Genomic DNA, 20,434 nt, shown 5'->3' with positions numbered 1-20,434 from the left:
GATGTTTGGAAATAGAGAGAATGGAAGGCCAAGTTTAGGCCCATCAGTCCGTTTTGTCCGTCAAAAAGTTCCACTGTCTTCCTGGCTGCCCCTTCCTTATTCCCACTGCTTTCGGGGTAAAAAGGGTTAAGAGTTATGGGGACCTGACATCTGTATCCTACTACCTTAGGAGAAATCCATCTCCCTGGTGCTGATCTGTCCCTGCCGGCACTGGCTGGGATGGAGTATCCTGATCCACAGGGCTCTGGCCTAACGGTCCCCATCCTGGGGGCTCAAATGGACCCTGTGTCAGGACTCGCTGTCCCCCTGGCTGGAACCATGGAGGACCCAGATGGCAAAGGTGATTGGATGATGGATGGATGGATGGATTGACTGATTGCCTGATACAGAAGTACATTTAATATATTTGCCATACATTTATAGTATATCATATCAGTATTTCTGTGCTACTGTATGTTATTCGACAGGACTAGTTGCGATTCGTTTTGGAGCCCTGACAGTGGACCCTGTAACAGGGGTGCTGGCTCCTGTTGTGGGGGTTCGCCTGGATGTGTCCAGACAGACTGTTGTGCCTGTTACTGCTTCATACTGCCTGGCTCTGGGAGATAATACTGACAGTGTGCTGGTAAGAAAGATAAATTACACTGGTTGCGTTTCTTTTCAACACGTTCAACTTGGCCATTGTCAATATACATGTTCCCAAAATGACAGGTAAAGCACACAAGGTGGCTACAACACGTTGCGTTTGAGTGCTTTTCAGTCCCTTGTTCAAACAACTAACATAATCAACACATAGTGGTTGAGTTCTATAGGATAAATCACACATATCGCTTTTTGACTTATTGTGGATGCCAGGTGGAGGCCCTGCGGAAGGAGTGGTGTCTGAGGAACAGGTACTGGAAAGAGGAGAAACAGAAGGAGGAGGAGCTGCTAGGGGATCTGGATGCAGCTCTGCAGCACTGTGTCCTTGTGGCCACTCAGGAAGACTCTGAGCAGGTAAGCTGAAATAGGCTGGGCAGGCAGATGGATGGGGCTGCTCAGCCCTCAACAAACAGGAAATGATTTGTCTCATGCTGAATTGTTTGAACGCATACATGTCCTTTTGATTTATGTTCATCTCCCTAGTTGCATTACTGTATAATGGAGATCTTTATCCATTCTTTGTGTGTGTGTGTGTGTGTGTGTGTGTGTGTGTGTGTGTGTGTGTGTGTGTGTGTGTGTGTGTGTGTGTGTGTGTGTGTGTGTGCACTGTAGGCCCACTGGGTGGACAACGAGAGGCAGCTGAGGGAGGCTGCAGCGGAGCTTCATGAGGCTGGCCAGTCAGAAGCCCAGAGGAGAGCATCCCAGCTCTCAGACCTGTCTCTGCTCCTGCCTCCTCACGTTCTGCTCATCCTCACTCAAGGTATTGCAAGTCTGGCATAACTTCAGTTAATCGTTAGAGAGTGGATTTGGATAGGCTTATCCATAGCTCAAAGCTATATTGTAATATGCTTTTGATTGCATATTAGGCTACCTTGTGATGTGTGTGTACATTTTATGGATTTGAACTTCATTTAGAATAAGGAATTCAGAGGAGGAGAGTAACAGTGGGAAAAGTGGTGGCTGAGATTGAGCCCCGGTCTCCGGTGGGGAATCATAAATGTGGCTTATACTGTGTTACCACAACTCAGCACGTGTCTGTGTGTGTATCACTTTGTTTAGGTGATGATAAGGAGTGGGAGCAGCAGTGCTGCTGGCAGACAGAGCTGGTGGCTGGGCTGGACAGGGTGAACGTGTGTGTGGAGAAACTGCAGCAAGACCAGGAAAGATGGACAGCACAAAGAGGAGAGCAGACGCCATCAATCCATGTCATGGTCAGATCTAGCATAGTTCAATCCGATTATGCAAACATATAGATCAAGTAATCACTAGGGGCCGGTTTCCCGGACATAGATTAAGCTTAGTCCTAGACTAAAAAGCTTGCTCACTAGAAAAATAAAAACCTTTTACGGTGAAGATGAATTGTATAATTTATTAAGGGGAGATGGATCGTAATCTGCAGATGAATGCATGTTAATGTACAAGAAATGACTGTGTCACATTGACTCACAAATATGGACATGTGTTGTTTTGAGTCTCTCTTGTATGTCTCCCAGGATGGGAAACTGAGACAGAGAGAAATATGGGAGCAGCTAAACTCCAGGCAGGCAGAACTAGATGCTGCTCTTATAGCGCTGCGTTGTGTCCGAGAACTCTGCCAACTCCGTGCAGATACAGCGCAGGTAAGCACAGGCGGAAAGCAATACAATCACGGTCAGTTATGATACAGCCTGGATTAAAACCAGGGTGTCTGTAGTGATGCCTCAAGTACTGAGATGCAGTTCCTTAGACCACTGCGCCACTCGGGAGCCCAATTGGGAAGGTGACCAATGTTTTGTTGTTTTGGCTTTGTACTCCAGAACTTTGGATTTGATACAATGACTATGAGGTTAAAGTGCAGACTGTCAACTTTATTTTCATCCATATCGGGTAAACCGTTTAGAAATTACAGTACCTCCCCCCCACCACCCATTTTAGGGGACCAAATGTATTGGGTATTAAAGTAGTAAAAAATTAAGTATTTGGTCCCATATTCACAGCATGCAATGACGACATCAAGCTTGTGACTACAAATTGGTTGGATCCATTTGCTGTTTGTTTTGGTTGTGTTTCAGATGATTTTGTGCCCAATAGAAATGAATGGTAAATAATGTATTATGTCATTTTGGAGTCACTTTTATAGTAAATAAGAATAGAATATGTTTCTAAACACATCTACATTAATATGGATGCTAACATGATTACGGATAATGATGAGTGAGAAAGTTACAGAAGCACAAATATCACCCCCCCCTCCAAAAAAAAAAAATGTTAGGTTAGCATGATGTCATAAGGTGAAAGCACCAATTTGTAAGTCGCTCTGGATAAGAGCGTCTGCTAAATGACTTAAATGTAAATGTAAATGTCTTGGGGGCATGATATTTGTACCTCTAACTTTCTCACTCATCGTTACTCACGATTCATTCAGGATTATCCTTAGTCTTGGTAGCATCCACATTAATGTAGAAGTGTTTAGAAACAAATTATATTCTTATTTACAATAAAAGTGACTCCAAAGTGACACAATGATGCATTATTTACCATTCATTTCTATTGGGTACAAAAGCAATTGAAACACAACCAAAACAAACAGCAAATCCATCCGAACAATTTGAAGAGTCACAACCTTGATGTCGTCATTGCGTGCTGTGCATATTGGACCAAATACATAATATATTTTGATTTGTTTAACACTTTTTTGGTTACTACATGATTCCATATGTGGTATTTCATAGTTTGGATGTGTTCACTATTATTCTACAATTTTGAAAATAGTAAAAATAAAGAAAAACCCTTGAATGAGTAGGTTTTCTAAAACTTTTGACCAGTAGTGTATACTGTAAGTGAATTTCTAGAAATTCCTTTGGTCCCCTAAAATGGAGGGACTATGTACAAAAAGTGCTGTAATATCTATACGGTTCACCTGACATGGATGAACTTTATCTTTGACCTAATAGTCATTGTATAATTTCACAAACAATTGTTCAGGTTCCCAATATTTTTGGAGCTCACTGTATATTTGTTATTGAATGAACTATCTCTTTAATATAGTCGACTCGTGTTGCCATTGAGCGTATCTTTCTATCCAGTCTGTGTTATCAGGTTCCTTCTGGTACAAGGAGTTTGGGCTGGCCAGGCTGAGGGTCCCCAGTAACCCTCTGAAGGTGGTGTCGTTGACCCAGCAGAAAGCTGTGCCTCTCCTGGAGCGACTCATTCAGCTTCTGGAGGAGAACAAAGAGCCAAGTCTCTCCCCGAGCACCTACCGCCAGCGCATCTCTGGTACCTCAGCAAGCATTATGTTGCATTTTTCAGTCTTGTTTTTTTTCTGATAAGGATGTTGTTTCCATAGCTTTTTTTGTCAAATGTGTGTTTGTAGGTTTGTCAACAAAACAGACGTTTGGATTGGAGACATGTTCTCGTGCATGGACAGAGTCCGTGCCTGTGGTTAAAGGTAGGCGCAATAGACAGTGGCCCTAGTGGTTCAGATGGCTCGGTTGGTTGGAGCATGGTACTGGCAACACTAGTGTTGTGGGTTGTCACAGATAGACTTAGATTCTGCTAAATGATCACACTGTTCTATGTGATTGAACCATTCTACTGCGGTTGCTCGTTGTTCATAAACACTGCCTTATCTAGTAAAAAGGGATCTATTTTTTGACGAGTTACTGTTGTTTAACAGTGAGAGATATCTATGAAGGAATCTCCACCCAGTCTCTGAGAGACCCAATGAAGGCTCAGCCTCAGGACCAGGATTCGAAGGGCCCCAGTGTCCCCCAGCCCAGTCCTACTCACTCACAGACAGCTCACAGAAAAGCTGCCATCTCTGACATACACTCACAAGGTAAGATTTAATTGATTAATGATTTAATAAATGAATTACCTTTACTTCATCATAGACTCTGCTGATCATATTTATGAAGAGTCCTAATGACATCCCATTCCTTCACAGAGGGCGAGCCTATGAATGAATCTGTTCAGCAGTCACATGTCTGTGTCCCCACACTGTCAGGTAAAGAACAACATTGAAATGTGCTGTTTATTACACAAAATGACTTAACATGACTATTATTTTGTTTTCACTATAACTGTGTGCAGAGAAATTGTAATCTCATCTCGTTTCAATTCTACTCAAGTGCTTTGAATATGTCTCTACCTTGTGGGCAACATATTGACTACGTATAGTGTTTGGACGAATTGCAGAGGTTCTCAAACAAGATCACAAGGATGACTTGTTGTAAAAAGTAGCCCTGAGATAAGTTATGAGTGTTTCATAATGGCATGTAAATGTTTGTGTGACCTGCTATATGTGTACAGTATGTGTGCATGGTATAAGTCTGTGATGATGTTTCCCATGCAGAGGGGGAGTGGGATAAACTTCTGGAGCTCTCCCCACTCTTCCAGCTTCTAAAGCGTGTGGAAAGGAAGCTGAGGGGCCCAGCGCAAGATGCAGGACTTCTGAGGGGGGAGCTCGACGGTGGGTTACACAATAGCCTGTAGAGTAAAACGCAGATTACAAACGTCCTGTGATGTGTTTGGGCCAAGAATTGTAGAGATTAAAGAGGACCCTCACACACACGATTGCTCCGCCACGTACCACAATATATAACAACCGAGACAACACACAATAACAAACAAAACAATGTTTCTTTTTATATGTACTTCTCTTGTTGCAAACCTTTAGTCACCAGATAGTTTGTACCAAAAACAATAACCAAACCCCCCAAAGAGGAAGTAAAGGATGACACTGGCATGGAGAAAGATCTGACTAAGAACATACTGTACCACCTCTTTGAGCAAAAGGCTTGGTGAGGGACACTTTTCAGACAGTCCTTGTTCAACACAAATGTAATTTGACACGGTAGTAGTTAATATTTGAGACCAACTCTGGCGTTCAATAAGGAATCAGTAAGAAGACTATTTCAGAAACAGTTCAAGTCTAAACAGAGAAACGGGACAGGAAGGAAGACAGTTGGGAAGCTTCATCATGGGACTGATGGCAAGATGCTTTATTAATCGAGGTGAGATTAGGTATCATTGTTGTGTGGAGCACTTTGAAACAAACTGTCATGGTATGCACTATACAAATAACGTTTATTTCAACTAGTAATTTAACTACATTTTGCAGTAACTTGGTGGTATTTGAACTAATTTCAAGTTAGTTCATTACTTTTTTGCCATGTAGCGGTGTAGCTAACTACTGGAACTATGTAATAATTATCTTTCTTTTCCACCATCAGGCCTGCTAATTCTCACTTGAATCATTGTTTTTGTGATTAATAAGCTAAATGACACATTACAGTATGTTACCATATGACCCCAAAGTGATCTGTTCTTGGAATTTGTAGTCTGATAATTTACATATGATCATTTTTCACTAAGTACTGTAGTTTAGATTAAGTGAACTACTTTTTCAAAGTAACGTTAGTTAAGTAAAGTATACTTGTGTTAAGGGTAGCTTTAGTGTAGTTTAACTTCTTCCAGTGTGAAGTGATCGGTATCTTGGTATACTATATTTACAGAGTATCTTCCCTAACACTGACCATCCATCATAATAAAATCACCCGACCACCACGGGGAAAAAGCAGCTAAGGTGTCTGACATAGCAACATAACACCACAGCTGCTTCTTCTCCTTCGAGGTTTCACAACACCGGGAGTCATTATTCCTCTCCGTTTGACGGTCGTTGAAAACATTTTACATTTGAGTCATTTAGCAGACTCTCTTATCCAGAGCGACTCACAGTTGGTGCATTCATCTTAAGGTAGCTAGGTGAGACGAGGTGAGAAAACCGTAGAAAATACATAGTAATATGATTTGTTTCAGTCTGACTATGAAATTAGTCACAAAATTACACAACAAAAATGCAACCAAAAGGCCAAATCGGACCACTTGTTCAGGGAAAATCTCAACCAGCTGTGGTTGTGAAGGAACTAGAAAAAGATCTGAATCAAAGTGAAAACAAGCCAAAGACAAAATAGCCATTGACAAAAAGACAATCCCCTGTCAACGACTGCTTTGGTGCTTTCATAATTATTACCAAATGGCCCACCCACAACACTCAGTACAACTTTACTTGACCTAAAAATGTATACTTTCAATTGTGATAATACACAGCCTTTTGAGAGTAACTAGACTACTTGTGCTATGTTTTTTATTTTACCTTTATTTTACTAGGCAAGTCAGTTAAGAACAAATTCTTATTTTCAATGACAGCCTAGGAACAGTGGGTTAACTGCCTGTTCAGGGGCAGAACGACAGATTTGTACCTTGTCAGCTCAGGGATTTGAACTTGCAACCTTTCGGTTACTAGTCCAACACTCTAACTACTAGGCTACCCTGCCACCCCAGGTGAAGTGTGAATTGATAACCGAGCAAGGAGAAATGGACAACTGGATTTATGGATTCTCTCTTTCAGGCAGAGCGAGCTCTTTTATTGACTATCTGGATGCACAGTGGGAGTGTGAAGGAGAGCTGCTCCTTCTTGACCCAGGTCGTCTTAATCCCAGAGAGTTCCTGGTCTACCACCATGGACTATTCCTACTGCAAACACTACACACTCTCGAACTGGTTAGTCACTCACTTTCTCTCCCACATACTGAGAGAGGTTGGTGAAGGGTCATAGTTCAAAGCATTGTTTAACTCATCTTTCCTATCAAAAGGAGATTAATTAATCATATGTGGTCTTTACGGTCGGTCTAAACGTATTTTTATTTGTCAATGTGAATGTTCTTAGCACCAATTGTTAATACTATTACTCCCATAGACTCCAGCAGTGTCACTCCAGATAGCAACTAGTCTTCCATCCAATAACTACAAATACAACGCCTTCCGGAATTCCTTCTTTTATCAGGTGATGTCCCAATTTCCACTGTATGTGCATGAGAGAGATTACATTTCTATTTTGGAATCAAATATGCATTGGGGAACAGTGTGCATGTTGTACACGATAATCAACATCAATACAAATTTATTTCCCTTCCCTGACAGCTCTGAATCTTGCAGTTTAGCTTCTGACGTTTGTGATGTTAACATCTGTGCCACATCTGTTTGCTACTAACTGATGTCGTGTGTTGGTAGGAGGCTGAGAAGACAGTGTTTGTGCGTCGCCAGAGACTGCAGTCAGTGGGAGGATTCTCTCTGCTCCTCTTGCACTGTCTGTCACATGTCGCTGTTGGGGACATGAGCGTCGACTCCAGTCCTACCTTCCAACGGGCTTTCTTCAAGGTGCTGCCAAACTCTGTCTGCGTCCCAGAAAGCAACCTATTTCCAACATAGTGCACTACATATGACCAGAGTCGTATGGTCCCTGGTCAAAAAATGGCATTATATTAGGGAATAGGGTGTAATTTTCTCCCCTAGAAAAAGTCAGCCCACCACATACTGAGAACTGAATCCTCGCAGAATTTATGTGAATCTTTGTGTTAAAAGGATCTCTAGTTTCAGTGGAAACACTACAAATTTATTGCCCATTAGTATGTGGACACCCCTTCAAAATAGTGGATTCGACTATTTCAGCCACATCTGTTGCTGACAGGTGTATAAAATTGAGCACAACACCATGCAAACGCCATAGACAAATATTGGCAGTAGAATGGCCATAGTGAACTGTGAACAGACTTTAAACGTGGCACTGTCATAGGATGCCACCTTTCCAGTTCGTCAAATTTTTGCCCTGTTTGGGCTGCCCCAGTCAACTATAAGTGCTGTTATTGTGACGTGGAAACGTCTAGGAGCAACAACGGCACAACCGCAAAGTGGTAGGCCACACAAGCTCACAGAACACGAATGAAGAGTGTAAAAATCGTCTGTCCTCGGTTGCAACACTCACTACCAAGTTCCAAACTGCCTCTGAAAGCAACGTCAGCACAAGAACTGTTCGTTGGGAGCTTCCTGAAAGGGGTTTCCGTGGCCGAGCAGCCGCACACAAGCCTAAGATCACCATGAGCAATACCAAGTGTCGGATGGAGTGGTGTAAATCTTGCCGCTATTGGACTCAGGAGCAGTTGAAAATTGTTCTCTGGAGTATGGAATCACACTTCACCATCTGGCAGTCTGACAGAGGAATCTGGGTTTGGCGGATGCCCCAAAAATCTAACAACTGTAAAGTTTGGTGGAGGAGGAACAATGGTCGGGAGCTGTTTTTCATGGTTCGGGCTAGGTCCCTTAGTTCCAGTGAAGGGCAATCTTAATGCTACAGCGTACAATGACATTCTAGGCGATTCTGTGCTTCCAACATGGTGGAAACAGTTTGGGGAAGGTCCTTTCCTGTTTCATCATGTTAATTCCCCCATGCACAAAGCGAGGTACATACAGAAATGGTTTGTCGAAATCGGTGTGGAAGAACTTGACTTGCCTCCACAGAGCCTTGACCTCAACCCCACCTGTAGGATGAATTGGCAAGCCGAATGTAAGCCAGGCCTTATCGTCCAAAATCAGTGCCCGACCTCACTAATGCTCTTGTGGCTGAATGGAAGCAAGTCCCCGCAGTAATGCTCCAATATTTAGGGGAAAGCCTTCCCAGAAGAGTGGTAGCTGTTATAGTGGCAAAGGGGGATCAACTCTCTATTAATGCCCATGATTTGGGATTTTGGTCATATAGTCTACCTTTGTGCGATTGTAGTCTGTCACCGTCATCTGGTCAATGCCAATTGCAACAGTGGGATGCATGGTGCTGAGGACCATGCACCTCCCCTCTCTGTTTGTTCACTGTTCCGAGCAGGTCTTCTTTACAATCAACTTGGCTGTCAGGGAAATTGATGTAAAGAAATTGTCCATAGACACATTTCTGTCTTTGCCCATGTAAGGCTCCACGAGTCTCAAAACCACAGTCTCAGACCGTCGCTCACCCGTTGGCCTGGTTTAATCTTTCCCCAGATATGGACAGCCATTGAGCAAGTACTTGGTTTCGGCATAACCATAACTTAAATACACATTTGTCTGGTTTGTGGACATGCATTGGGTAAAACAGCACAAGCTTTGGTTGAGAACAGTTGCTCATCAACAGCTATGTTCTCTCCTGGCTTGTAACAAGTAATGCAATTCTTTACAGAACTCGTCCAGATGTCTGAGAGCGGCGAACCTGTCTGTCTGCACACATATTGGTCTTGTCTCCTTGTCATCAAAACGAGAATAATCTCTCTAGTCCTGTTTATACCTGGGGCTAGCATGCGTCCTTTGTTCTGATTATGTCCATATTCTGATTGTGCCCACATATAAACCGTTGCATCTACACATGGTATTAAAATGTCTCTTACCCATCCACCGGGTCTACACTGTGACCAGATTTCCCTGTATGCAAATAATTTGACAGATATTGTTTTTCAAAATAATATTCAAATAACATTTTATTGGTCACATACACAGGGTTAGCGGATGTTAATGTGAGTGTTGCAAAATGCTTGTGCTTCTAGTTCCGACTATGCAGTAAAATCTAACAAATTCACAATAACTACCTTACACACACGAATACACACATGTAAAGGGATGAATATGAATATGTACATATAAATATATGGATGAGCGATGGTATGCTAGATGCAGTAGATTGTGTAGAATACAGTATATACAGTGGGGCAAAAAAGTATTTAGTCAGCCACCAATTGTGCAAGTTCTCCGACTTAAAAAAAGATGAGAGAGGCCTGTAATTTTCATCATAGGTACACTTAAACTATGACAGACAAAATGAGAAATAAAATCCAGAAAATCACATTGTATGATTTTTAATGAATTTATTTGCAAATTATGGTGGAAAATAAGTATTTGGTCAATAACAAAAGTTTATCTCAATACTTATCCCATTCATTCTTTCCTTTACACGGATCAGTCGTCCTGGTCCCTTTGCAGAAAAACAGCCCCAAACATGATGTTTCCACCCCCATGCTTCACAGTAGGTATGGTGTTCTTTGGATGCAACTCAGCATTCTTTGTCCTCCAAACACGACGAGTTGAGTTTTTACCAAAAAGTTATATTTTGGTTTCATCTGACCATATGACATTCTCCCAATCTTCTTCTGGATCTCTCAAATGCACTTCAGACGGGCCTGGACATGTACTGGCTTAAGTGGCCAGAGATTTGAGTCTGTATGTTGGCAGCAGCCTCTCTATGTTAGTGATGGCTGTTTAATAGTCTGATGGTCTTGAGATAGAAGCTGTTTTTCAGTTTCTCGGTCCCAGCTTTGATGCACCTGACGGGGGCTCGGGTGGTTGTTGTCCTTGATCTTTATGGCCTTCCTGTGACATCGGGTGGTGTAGGTGTCTTGGAGGGCAGGTAGTTTGCCCCGGTGATGCGTTGTGCAGACCGCACTACCCTCTGGAGAGCCTTGCAGTTGCCTTGCAGTTGCAGGGTGGTGCAATTGCTGTACCAGGCGGTGATACAGCCTGACAGGATGCTCTCGATTGTGCATCTGTAAATGTTTGTTAGTGTTTTAGATGACAAGCCAAATTTCTTCAGCCTCCAGAGTTTGAAGATGTCACGCCCTGGTCTAAGTATTTTGTGTTTTCTTCATGTATTGGGTCAGGCCAGGGTGTGGCATAGAGTTTTTGTATTGTGGTGTGTTTTGTCTTGGGATTTTGGAATGTGTGTATAGTGGGATTGTAGCTTAGTGGGGTGTTCTAGGAGAGTCTATGGCTGTCTGAAGTGGTTCTCAATCAGAGGCAGGTGTTTACCGTTGTCTCTGATTGGGAACCATATTTAGGCAGCCATATTCTTTGGTTGTATTGTGGGTGATTGTCCTGTGTGTCTTGATGTCCTGGTTAGAGGTTAGTAGACACTTGTATAGGCTGTTTTCGGTTTTCGTTTTGTAGTGTTAGTGTTTTGTTGTGTGTTACGTTTGTTTATTAAAGATGAATCACAATAGACACGCTGCAGTTTGGTCCGACTCTCCTTCACCATTAGAAAGCCGTTACAGAAGAGGCACTGTTGCGCCTTCTTCACCACACTGTCTGTGTGGGTGGACTATTTCAGTTTGTTCGTGATGTGTACGCTGAGGAACTTAAAACTTTCCACCTTCTCCACTACTGTCCCGTCGATGTCGATGGGGAGGGGGGTGCTCCCTCTATGTTTCCTGAAGTCCAAGTCCTTTGTTTTGTTGACGTTGAGTGAGAGGATCAGTGGGGTGGAGATGTTGTTTCCTACTTTCACCACCTGGGGGCGGCCCTTCAGAAAGTCCAGGACCCAGTTGCACAGGGCGGGGTCAAGACCCAGGGTCTCGAGCTTAATGACAAGTCTGGAGGGTACTATGGTGTTAAATGCTGAGCCGTAGTCAATAAACAGCATTCTTACATAGGTATTCCTCTTGTCCAGATGCGATAGGGCGGTGCGCAGTTTGATGGCGATTGCATCGTCAGTGGACCTATTGGAGCAGTAAGCAAATTGGAGTGTGTCTAGGGTATCAGGTAAGGTGGAGGTGATATGATCCTTGACTAGTCTCTCAAAGCACTTCATGATGACAGAAGTGAGTGCAATGGGGTGATAGTAATTTAGTTCAGTTACCTTAGCTTTCTTGGGGACAGGAATAATGGTGGCCATCTTGAAGCATGTGGGGACAACAGACTGGGATAGGGATTGGTTGAATATGTCCGTCAACACACCAGCCAGCTGGTCTGCGCATGCTCTGAGGACGCGGCTAGGGATGCCGTCTGGGCCGGCAGGCTTGCGAAGCATATCACGTTTAAATGTTTTACTCACGTTAGCCACGGATAACGAGAGCCCAGAGGCTTTGGTAGCGGACCGTGTCAGTGGCACTGTATTTTCCTCAAAGTTAGCAAAGAAGTTGTTTAATTTCTCTGGGAGCAAGACATCAATGTCTGCGACGGGGCTGGTTTTCTTTTTATAATCCGGAATTGATTGTAGACTCTGCAACATACGTCTCGTGTTTGAGCCGTTGTATTGCAACTGTACTTTGTCTCTATATTGACACTTTGCTTGTTTGATTGCCTTGTGGAGGGAATAGCTGCCATCAATCGACGGTTTCTGGTTAGGGAAGGTTTTAATATTCACAGAGGGTACAAGATCATCGATGCACTTGTTAATAAACTCGCTCACCGAGTCAGCGTATTCCTCAATGTTGTTGTCTGAGGCTATTCGGAACATATCCCAGTCCACGTGATCGAAGCCATCTTGAAGAGTGGAATCCGGTAGGTCAGACCAGCGTTGTATTGACCTGAGCACGGGTGTTTCTTGTTTTAGTTTCTGTCTATAGGCTGGGAGCAACAAAAGGAGTCATGGTCAGACTTGCCCGAAGGTAGGGCGGGGGAGGGCTTTGTATGCGTTGCGGAAGTTCGAGTGGCAATGATCGTGTCGCGCATTCGATACGCTAATAGAATTTAGGAAGTATTGTTCTTAGGTCAGCTTTGTTAAAATCCCCAGCTACAATATATGCAGCCTCAGGATGGGAGGGGGATATACACGGCTGTGACTATAATCGAAGAGAATTCTCTTGGAAGATAATGCGGTCGGCATTTGATTGTAAGGAATTCTAGGTCAGGTGAACAAAAGGACTTAAGTTCCTGTATGTTGTTATGATTAACGACTCATGGTGTAATCACAAGGCATACACCCTGCCCTCCTTCTTACCAGAGAGATGTTTGTTTCTGTCGGCGCGATGCGTGAAGAAATCGGGTGGCTGTACCAACTCTAACAACATATCCCAAGTGAGCCATGTTTCCATGAAACAGAGAATGTTACAATCGCTGATGTCTGCCTGAAGGCAGCTTGTGCCCTAATTTCATCCACCTTGTTATCTAGAGAACAGGACATTGGCGAGTAATATGCTCGGAAGCGGTGGATGGTGTGCTCGCCTTCTGAGTCTGACCAGTAGGCCGCACCATCTGCCTCTCCTGCGGCGACTGCGTTGTTTTGGGTCGACCTCCGGGATAAGATTGCATGTCCAGGGTTGAGGTCCGAACAAAGGATCCGCTTCGGGAAAGTCGTATTCCTGGTCATAATGATGGTAAGTTGACATCGCTTTTATATCCAATAGTTCTTCCCGGCTGTATGTAATAACCCTTGAGATTTTCTGGGCTAACAATGTTGGAAATAATACATGAAAAACAAACAACTGCATAGTTTTCTAAGGACCTAAAGCGAGGCAACCATCTCTGTCGGCGCCATTTTCCATGGGATGCAAATTCATAAATGTATTTTAAGACAAATATTGATGCCATAGGTCAATGGTGCCACCTGTGATTTCATTTGGAGGGCAGGATAATTATGATTTACATGGTTTCACTGTCCAGATCCATCTACACTTGTAAGATATCCAGACACAATGCATCCCTGACTACCTCGGGAGGTGGTCTGTAAGATCTGATCACAATCAGATCACAATATGTCTTTTAATCGTCTACACCTGCCCAGAATTCTGGACACAATCAGAATGTGGACAATATCAGGACAAAGGAAGCCGGTTAGGACCAGGTATAAACAGGGCTTCTGAAGCGGTTGCACACCTATCAGACCAAAATTACTCCACATCCCTGCTCTTTCCGCCGTATGCCCCGTAGATATACAAGAGTGCAATAAAAGCATGTCCCACCCACTTACTGTTTTACTTTCCTGTGCGCATGAGTGACAGTGCAATCTCTGATGTGCTACAACATCTGAATGTCACATAAGCAAAGAAAACTGTGGAGTGCGCTGGCAATTTGTCTCTTTGCGTGAGGTGTAGAACCTTCTCTATCTGTGAGAATATCCTGGAAAAGCTGCCTTCCTGTTGCGTTCTCGTCACTCTTTCTACCCAAACCGTGCCATCCCTCCCAGACTTCTGTTTTACCTTGACAGTTGAGATCACCGTCTCAGTTGGCAAAACTCGGGTACCGGAGGCTTGAAGTCAACATCAGAATCAGGTGAAGACTCTCCATCAGCAATGCTGCTTTCAAGCTCAATATCCCATCCGACTCCAGCTCATCTAAATTCTTTGTCCATTTGTTTGTTTGGCATTACCATTGGGAACTACACACGCTGTATGTTTTATTCAGCGTTGGGGGCGCCGTGAGAGTTCAGCTACTCTTCAAAGATGGGCTGGGATTCCGCTGTCCTGACTTTAGGGGGAAGCTTGTTTCACCAATTGGGTGCCAGGACACCTGAAACTAATCCAAGGCCACAATGACAATCACAATTACTGAGCAATCAGACAGTTCAAACAGCAATGATTAACTAGGCTACTAGGGAAAAGACAGCACTTAATTTCAATGGCCCTAACAACACCAACTGCTACTTAATGAATCAAAAAATATACTTGCTGCTCTTGTAAGAGTTCATCACCTTTCAAACTATAGATGACACACTAATACTGGGGCCAAGTAAGGCTCCTTAAATAGTCAGGGAAGACAGGCATGGCCACTCTCTCTTAAAGCAATTACACAAATAGGCCACAACGACAGTTACATTTCGAACAAACTTAGTTCTCTGTCTGTCGTAAACGTAGGCCATTGCAAACATAAACACAACATAAAGTGGTTGTCTAGCAATTTTATGTTTGTTTTTCAGGAGGGGAGTTACATGCAGGTAGATACAAGCACAGCATATCAAACAAGCAAGACACAGACAAGCAATCAAGAACGATGTAATGTTTTTTTTTTCTTCATCATTGCAAACATTGGCTAAACAAGAGGCTATATCGCACCATAATCATCACACAAAACACAAATTGTTTTGCCCCAATGCAATGTGTAGACTTGCTTGTGCCTACGGCATTATCCGTTACCACAGACATGGTCGTAGTCTTCATATATATTTTTGGAATGTTCATTCAAATCGCAGCTGTTCAGAAATACGAGGCACAGACATAGGCTACATCATCATATTGATCAAATTGGTTGAAGGTTCAGAAGAGGGTGAGTAAAGAGAGAAATTTGAATGTGTGTGTTAAAATACCATATGCGCAGAACGTGATTTGGATCCTTAGATTTTAGAAAGAAGTTTCCAGGCTGGGCGGGTTCCAGTGTTAATGCTGTGGGACATGATGTGTGCCAACTAAGGTTTTTCGGCATAAAGTTGTACAGCCACCTAAGAGAGGAGGTGATAGAGAGATTGCTGTTGCAGAGAGGCATATTATATCCGTGCACGACAAACAGAGCCCTAGAGGCCCGGATGAGACATTTATGTTAGGTTACTTCCTGTGAGCAACAGGTGTGCAATTTCTTTTTTTTGTAAAAAACAACAACTAGTAAAACAATGTAGAAAACAGTATATAAATAAGGATTGTGAAAAAAGAAAGAATCAGTACTACATTGTGACGTCATCTACGGGGGCCTTCAGAAAGTATTCATACCCCTTCACTTATTCCACATTGTATTGTGTTACAGCCTGAATTCAAAATGGATTCGATTAAAAAAAAAATCTCACCCACCGACACACAAAACCCCATTATGACAAAGTGAAAACATTGTGTTTAAACATGTTTGAAAATGTATCGAAAATGATACACAGAAATATCTATTTGACATAAGAATTCACATGTCATGTTAGAAACCCCTTTGGCAGTGATTACAGCTGTGAATCTTTCTGGGTAACTCTCTAAGAGCTTTGCACACCTGGATTGTATAATATTTTTGTACATTATTATTTTTTAAATTCTTCAAGCTCTGTCAAGTTGGTTGTTGACCATTGCTAGATAGCCATTTTCAAGTCTTGCCAAAGTGGATTTATTTCAAAACTGTAACTAAGCCACTCAGGAACATTCAACGTCGTCTTGGTAAGCAGATCCAATGTATATTTGGTCTCGTATTTTATGTTATTGTCCTGCTGAAAGGTGAATTTGTCTCCCAGTGTAAGTTGGAAAGTAGACTGAACCAAGTTGTCCTTGTTCTTATCTCTATTACGTTTCTTTTTATCCCCCAAAAACTCCATAGTCCTTGCCGATGACCAGCATACGCATAACATGATGCAGCCATTGCTATTCTTGATAGTGTGAATAATGGTACTCAGTGATGTGTTGTGTTGGATTTGCCCCAAAGATAATGCTTTGTATTCAGGAAATCTTTTTGCAGGTTTACTTTAGTGCGTTATTACAAACAGGATGCATGTTTTGGAATATTTTCATTCTGTACAGGCTTCCTTGCGAAATGAAGTGCCATTTAGGTGAGTATTGTGGAGTAACTACAATGTTGTTGATCCATCCTCAGTTTTCCCATATCACAGCCATTTTTTTTTTAAGTCACCATTGGCCTCATGGTGAAATCCCCTTCCTCTCCAGCAACTGAGTTACGAAGGACACCTGTATCGTTGTAGTGACTGGGTGTATTGATACACCATCCAAAGTGTAATTATTTTATCAATAGGTGTCCTTCTTTACAAGGCATTGGAAAACCTCCCTGTTTTTTGTGGTTGAAGCTGTGTTTCAAAATCACTGCTCGACTGAGGCACCTTACAGATAATTTTATTTGTGAGGTACAGAGTTGAGGTAGTCATTCAAAAGGCACTATTATTGCACACAGTGTAAGTCCATGAAACTTATTATATGACTTGTTAAGCAAACTTCTTCAGGCTAGGGGGCAGTATTTTCACATCCGGATGAAAAGCGTGCCCAAAGTAAACTGCCTGTTGCTCAGGCCCAGAAGCTAGGATATGCATATGCATGGTAGTATTGGATAGAAAACACGCTAAAGTTTCTAAAACTGTTAACATAATGTCAGTGAGTATAACTGAACTGATTTGGCAGGCAAAACCCCGAGCACAATCCATCCAGGGAAATTTTATTTTGAGGTCATGCTTTTCTATGGGAAACCTGATTTATTAGGGCCCAGATTGCAGTTCTTATGGCTTCCACTAGATGTCAACAGTCTAGAAATTGGTCGATGTTTTTCTTTTGAGAAATTAAGAAGTAGTCCTATTCTTTCCATGTGTCACTCTGATGGACTCAAGTCTTTTGATGCTCGTGAACAGGAGCGCGCTCCTCGTTATTTTTTCTCCGGTATTGGATACGGTTTATTCTGTCTTAAATTTTATGGATCATTTACATTTTAGGGTACCTGAGGTTGAATAAGAAACGCTGTTTGAAATGTTTGGACCAAGTTTACAGGTAACTTATTAGATACTTTGTAGTCATGTTGGGTGAATTGGAACCTGTGTATTTCTGAATCAAATGCGCCAAATAAATGGACATTTTGGGGATATAAAGAAGGAATTTAAAACAACCATTAATTGTGTCAATGAGACATTTGGGATTGCAAAAATATGAAGATCTTCAAAGGTAAGGTATTTATTATATCACTATTTCTGACTTTCGTGTTGCACCTGCCTGGTTGAAAAATGGTTTTCATGTTTTTGTATGTGGGGCGCTGTCCTCAGATAATCGCATGGTGTGCTTTCACCGTAAAGCCTTTTTGAAATCTGACACAGCGGCTGGATTAACAAGAAGTTAAGTTTTATTTTGATGTATTACACTTGTATTTATATGAATGTTAAATATATATATTTCTGTAGTTTGAATTTGGCGCTCTGCAATTTCACCGGATGTTGTCAAATCTATCCCGCTAATGGGATTTGAGCACTAAGACGTTTTAAGCAAATTGTTACTCCTGAACTTATTTAGGCTTGTGTCTTTACTATCATTAATGCGATGATGATTATTTTATCAAATCAATTAACTATGTGTAATTATTACAATGATTAAATTAACAATTAACAATTGTAACAATTAACTCATTAGCAATCATGGAAAAAGTTTATTTAACTAGTTACCTTTTTCCGAATGAACTCTTAAAGATATAAAGTTCTTATATTTCAGTCATCAAACAGTCATTAATGAATTGTTACCTTCTATCAGTCTCGTTCTGAATGTCGCAAAACTCTTGGATATCTGCACGAACAGTAGCATAAATGATGAATCAGCGATATACAAATTGGCTTAATTATTTATTTACTAACTAACAAAATAATCACACAGAATTACATAAACACACAAACAGGATAGCTTACACATTGATTACTACACAATGCAATGAAAAGTCCCTAGTGGACTAACCCGATATGATGGCTTGATAGACAATGGGAAAAGGGTGTGGATAAAGAGCGGGAAAGACAGTGGGAGAGACAGAGAGTGGGCTTATTGTACATACATGTGAAAATACGCCCAGCGTAAATATGGATATTTAGCACCCAAACAACTGCTCATTCGGATTTTGAAATGCAACAGATATTTACGCTTGTATGTCTTTGTTTTCTTTCTGTTGAAATCGGCGGTCTGTCTGGGGAGTAATTCGACAGACGTCTCAAAGTCTTTCGTAGTTTGTTCAGCGGGCTCTGTTCGTTAGAATAGAGTGGTGAGAGGAAATTGTTCTTTGTCTCTCGTTTTCGGTCGAGTTTACTAGACTAGTTTACATGCACAGCTGCAGACTGTTAATGTGCAGTCTTGTAGTGTTCTTAACCATTTCAAAGTGCACAGCTGGCGCTGCACATAACTGGTCTGTATTTAAATTGCCAACCATTTCAACATGTAGCCACAGCTCCATGCTTTCTGGTCTAATGTGAATTTGGTCACGAGGGGGGGGTTATGCATCCTGGAAAAGGGGGCGTTCCATGACGCTGACATAATGTCCGTGCTCACGTCAGTGTGGTCACTGACTGACTGGTTAAGACTTCAAATGAAAAACAATTCTCTCATTTAGAAGGCTAACATCACAACCGTGATCTGTACTTCTCCACAACTTTGTCCCTGACCCGTTTGGAGAGCTGTTTGATTTTGAGATAATGAAGGATTGTTCTACTCCAAAGCGATCTCTAGTAAAACACATTCTTGTCTATGTAATGCGGTCTTTAACTCATTTCTCAGCTCAAGCCATCTCCAGTGACCATATGCCCTGATTAGCTGCAGGGATCTAGAGTGGAGCCCATGAAAACACAGAATAAACAGAACAGATATGTCCTGTTTGTTAAGTATTCATTGCTAACTATTAACATAAACAAACCAGGTAAATAAGTATTTTCTATCACAACACAGCCTACATATCAATGCATACACACAAACTATCTAGGTCAAGTAGGGGAGAGGCGTTGTGCTGCGAGGTGTTGCTTTATCTGTTATTTGAAACCAGGTATGCTGTTTATTTGAACAATATGAGATGATTATTAATTTTCACCCAACTTGGCCCACCGGTGTAACTGCTTAACTGCCGACTGTACACTGTACTGCATGATTGCAACAGGTTTACTTGCATTAGTTCTAGTAGCTAGCTATGTTGACAATGATGTTAATATGGTGACAACGATGTGGGATGTGTGTAGCGGTTAGCGATTATGACATGAAGGTTTGGCTTCGAAAGGTTTTTTCACTTGGCCACAGAAAGCTGATGTGTTGTACACTGAAGTTCACAATCGAAGGGGAAAAAGTGAAAAGAGGGGAGCATGTAGATGCAAGAAGGAATACGAACCGCATCATCCCTTTATTGTTGTATGTGGCTGCTATGAAAATGAACTGTGTTTGCATGTGATTAAGGGTGTATTCATTCCACTGATTCTGTTGAAAAACGTTTCTTAAACGGAAGCAAATGGAAAAAAAACAGGGATAGAAAAATACCTACATTTGTCCAATAGAAACTCTTGTTTGCAACTGTTGGACTAATAATTACACCTTAGATCCCCTACTGTAGATGGAGGCAAGAGTGTGCAATGCAGTATTGAATGTGTCAATGTCTGTCACCTTGATTACTCAAATGTATCTCGGCCTGTGCACCTACGTTGTAAACTTACATTTTTAGGCTAGGTTGTAAGCAACCTCATGATGGGTACAGGGAACATTTGAGTATCATGTAGTAGCCTAAATGTTTTGATGTTACATTGAGCTGTGTGAATGGAATATGAATGACAGTCATCCAA

At 42.0% G+C, this 20,434-nt stretch overlaps 1 protein-coding gene across 2 annotated transcripts in view; it reads left to right on the top strand.

Annotated features, from left to right (window-relative positions):
* si:dkey-103g5.4 (uncharacterized) overlaps positions 1-20,434 on the top strand; it is a 65,331-nt gene that overhangs the window by 42,935 nt on the left and 1,962 nt on the right. For both annotated transcript variants that reach the window (XM_029673232.2, XM_029673231.2), the window contains exons 18-31: positions 170-340; positions 468-625; positions 856-996; positions 1,255-1,402; positions 1,702-1,853; positions 2,136-2,261; positions 3,708-3,897; positions 3,995-4,069; positions 4,298-4,459; positions 4,568-4,627; positions 4,976-5,092; positions 7,034-7,185; positions 7,382-7,468; positions 7,696-7,842. In XM_029673232.2, coding sequence (XP_029529092.2) covers positions 170-340; positions 468-625; positions 856-996; positions 1,255-1,402; positions 1,702-1,853; positions 2,136-2,261; positions 3,708-3,897; positions 3,995-4,069; positions 4,298-4,459; positions 4,568-4,627; positions 4,976-5,092; positions 7,034-7,185; positions 7,382-7,468; positions 7,696-7,842 — 1,886 coding nt within the window. The remainder of the gene's footprint in view (positions 1-169; positions 341-467; positions 626-855; positions 997-1,254; positions 1,403-1,701; positions 1,854-2,135; positions 2,262-3,707; positions 3,898-3,994; positions 4,070-4,297; positions 4,460-4,567; positions 4,628-4,975; positions 5,093-7,033; positions 7,186-7,381; positions 7,469-7,695; positions 7,843-20,434) is intronic.

This window comes from Oncorhynchus nerka, linkage group LG11 (assembly GCF_034236695.1).
Source record: "Oncorhynchus nerka isolate Pitt River linkage group LG11, Oner_Uvic_2.0, whole genome shotgun sequence".
NCBI lineage: Eukaryota > Metazoa > Chordata > Actinopteri > Salmoniformes > Salmonidae > Oncorhynchus > Oncorhynchus nerka.
The sequence above is the reverse complement of the archived record's forward strand: the minus strand, read 5'-3'. Positions and strand labels throughout refer to the sequence as shown.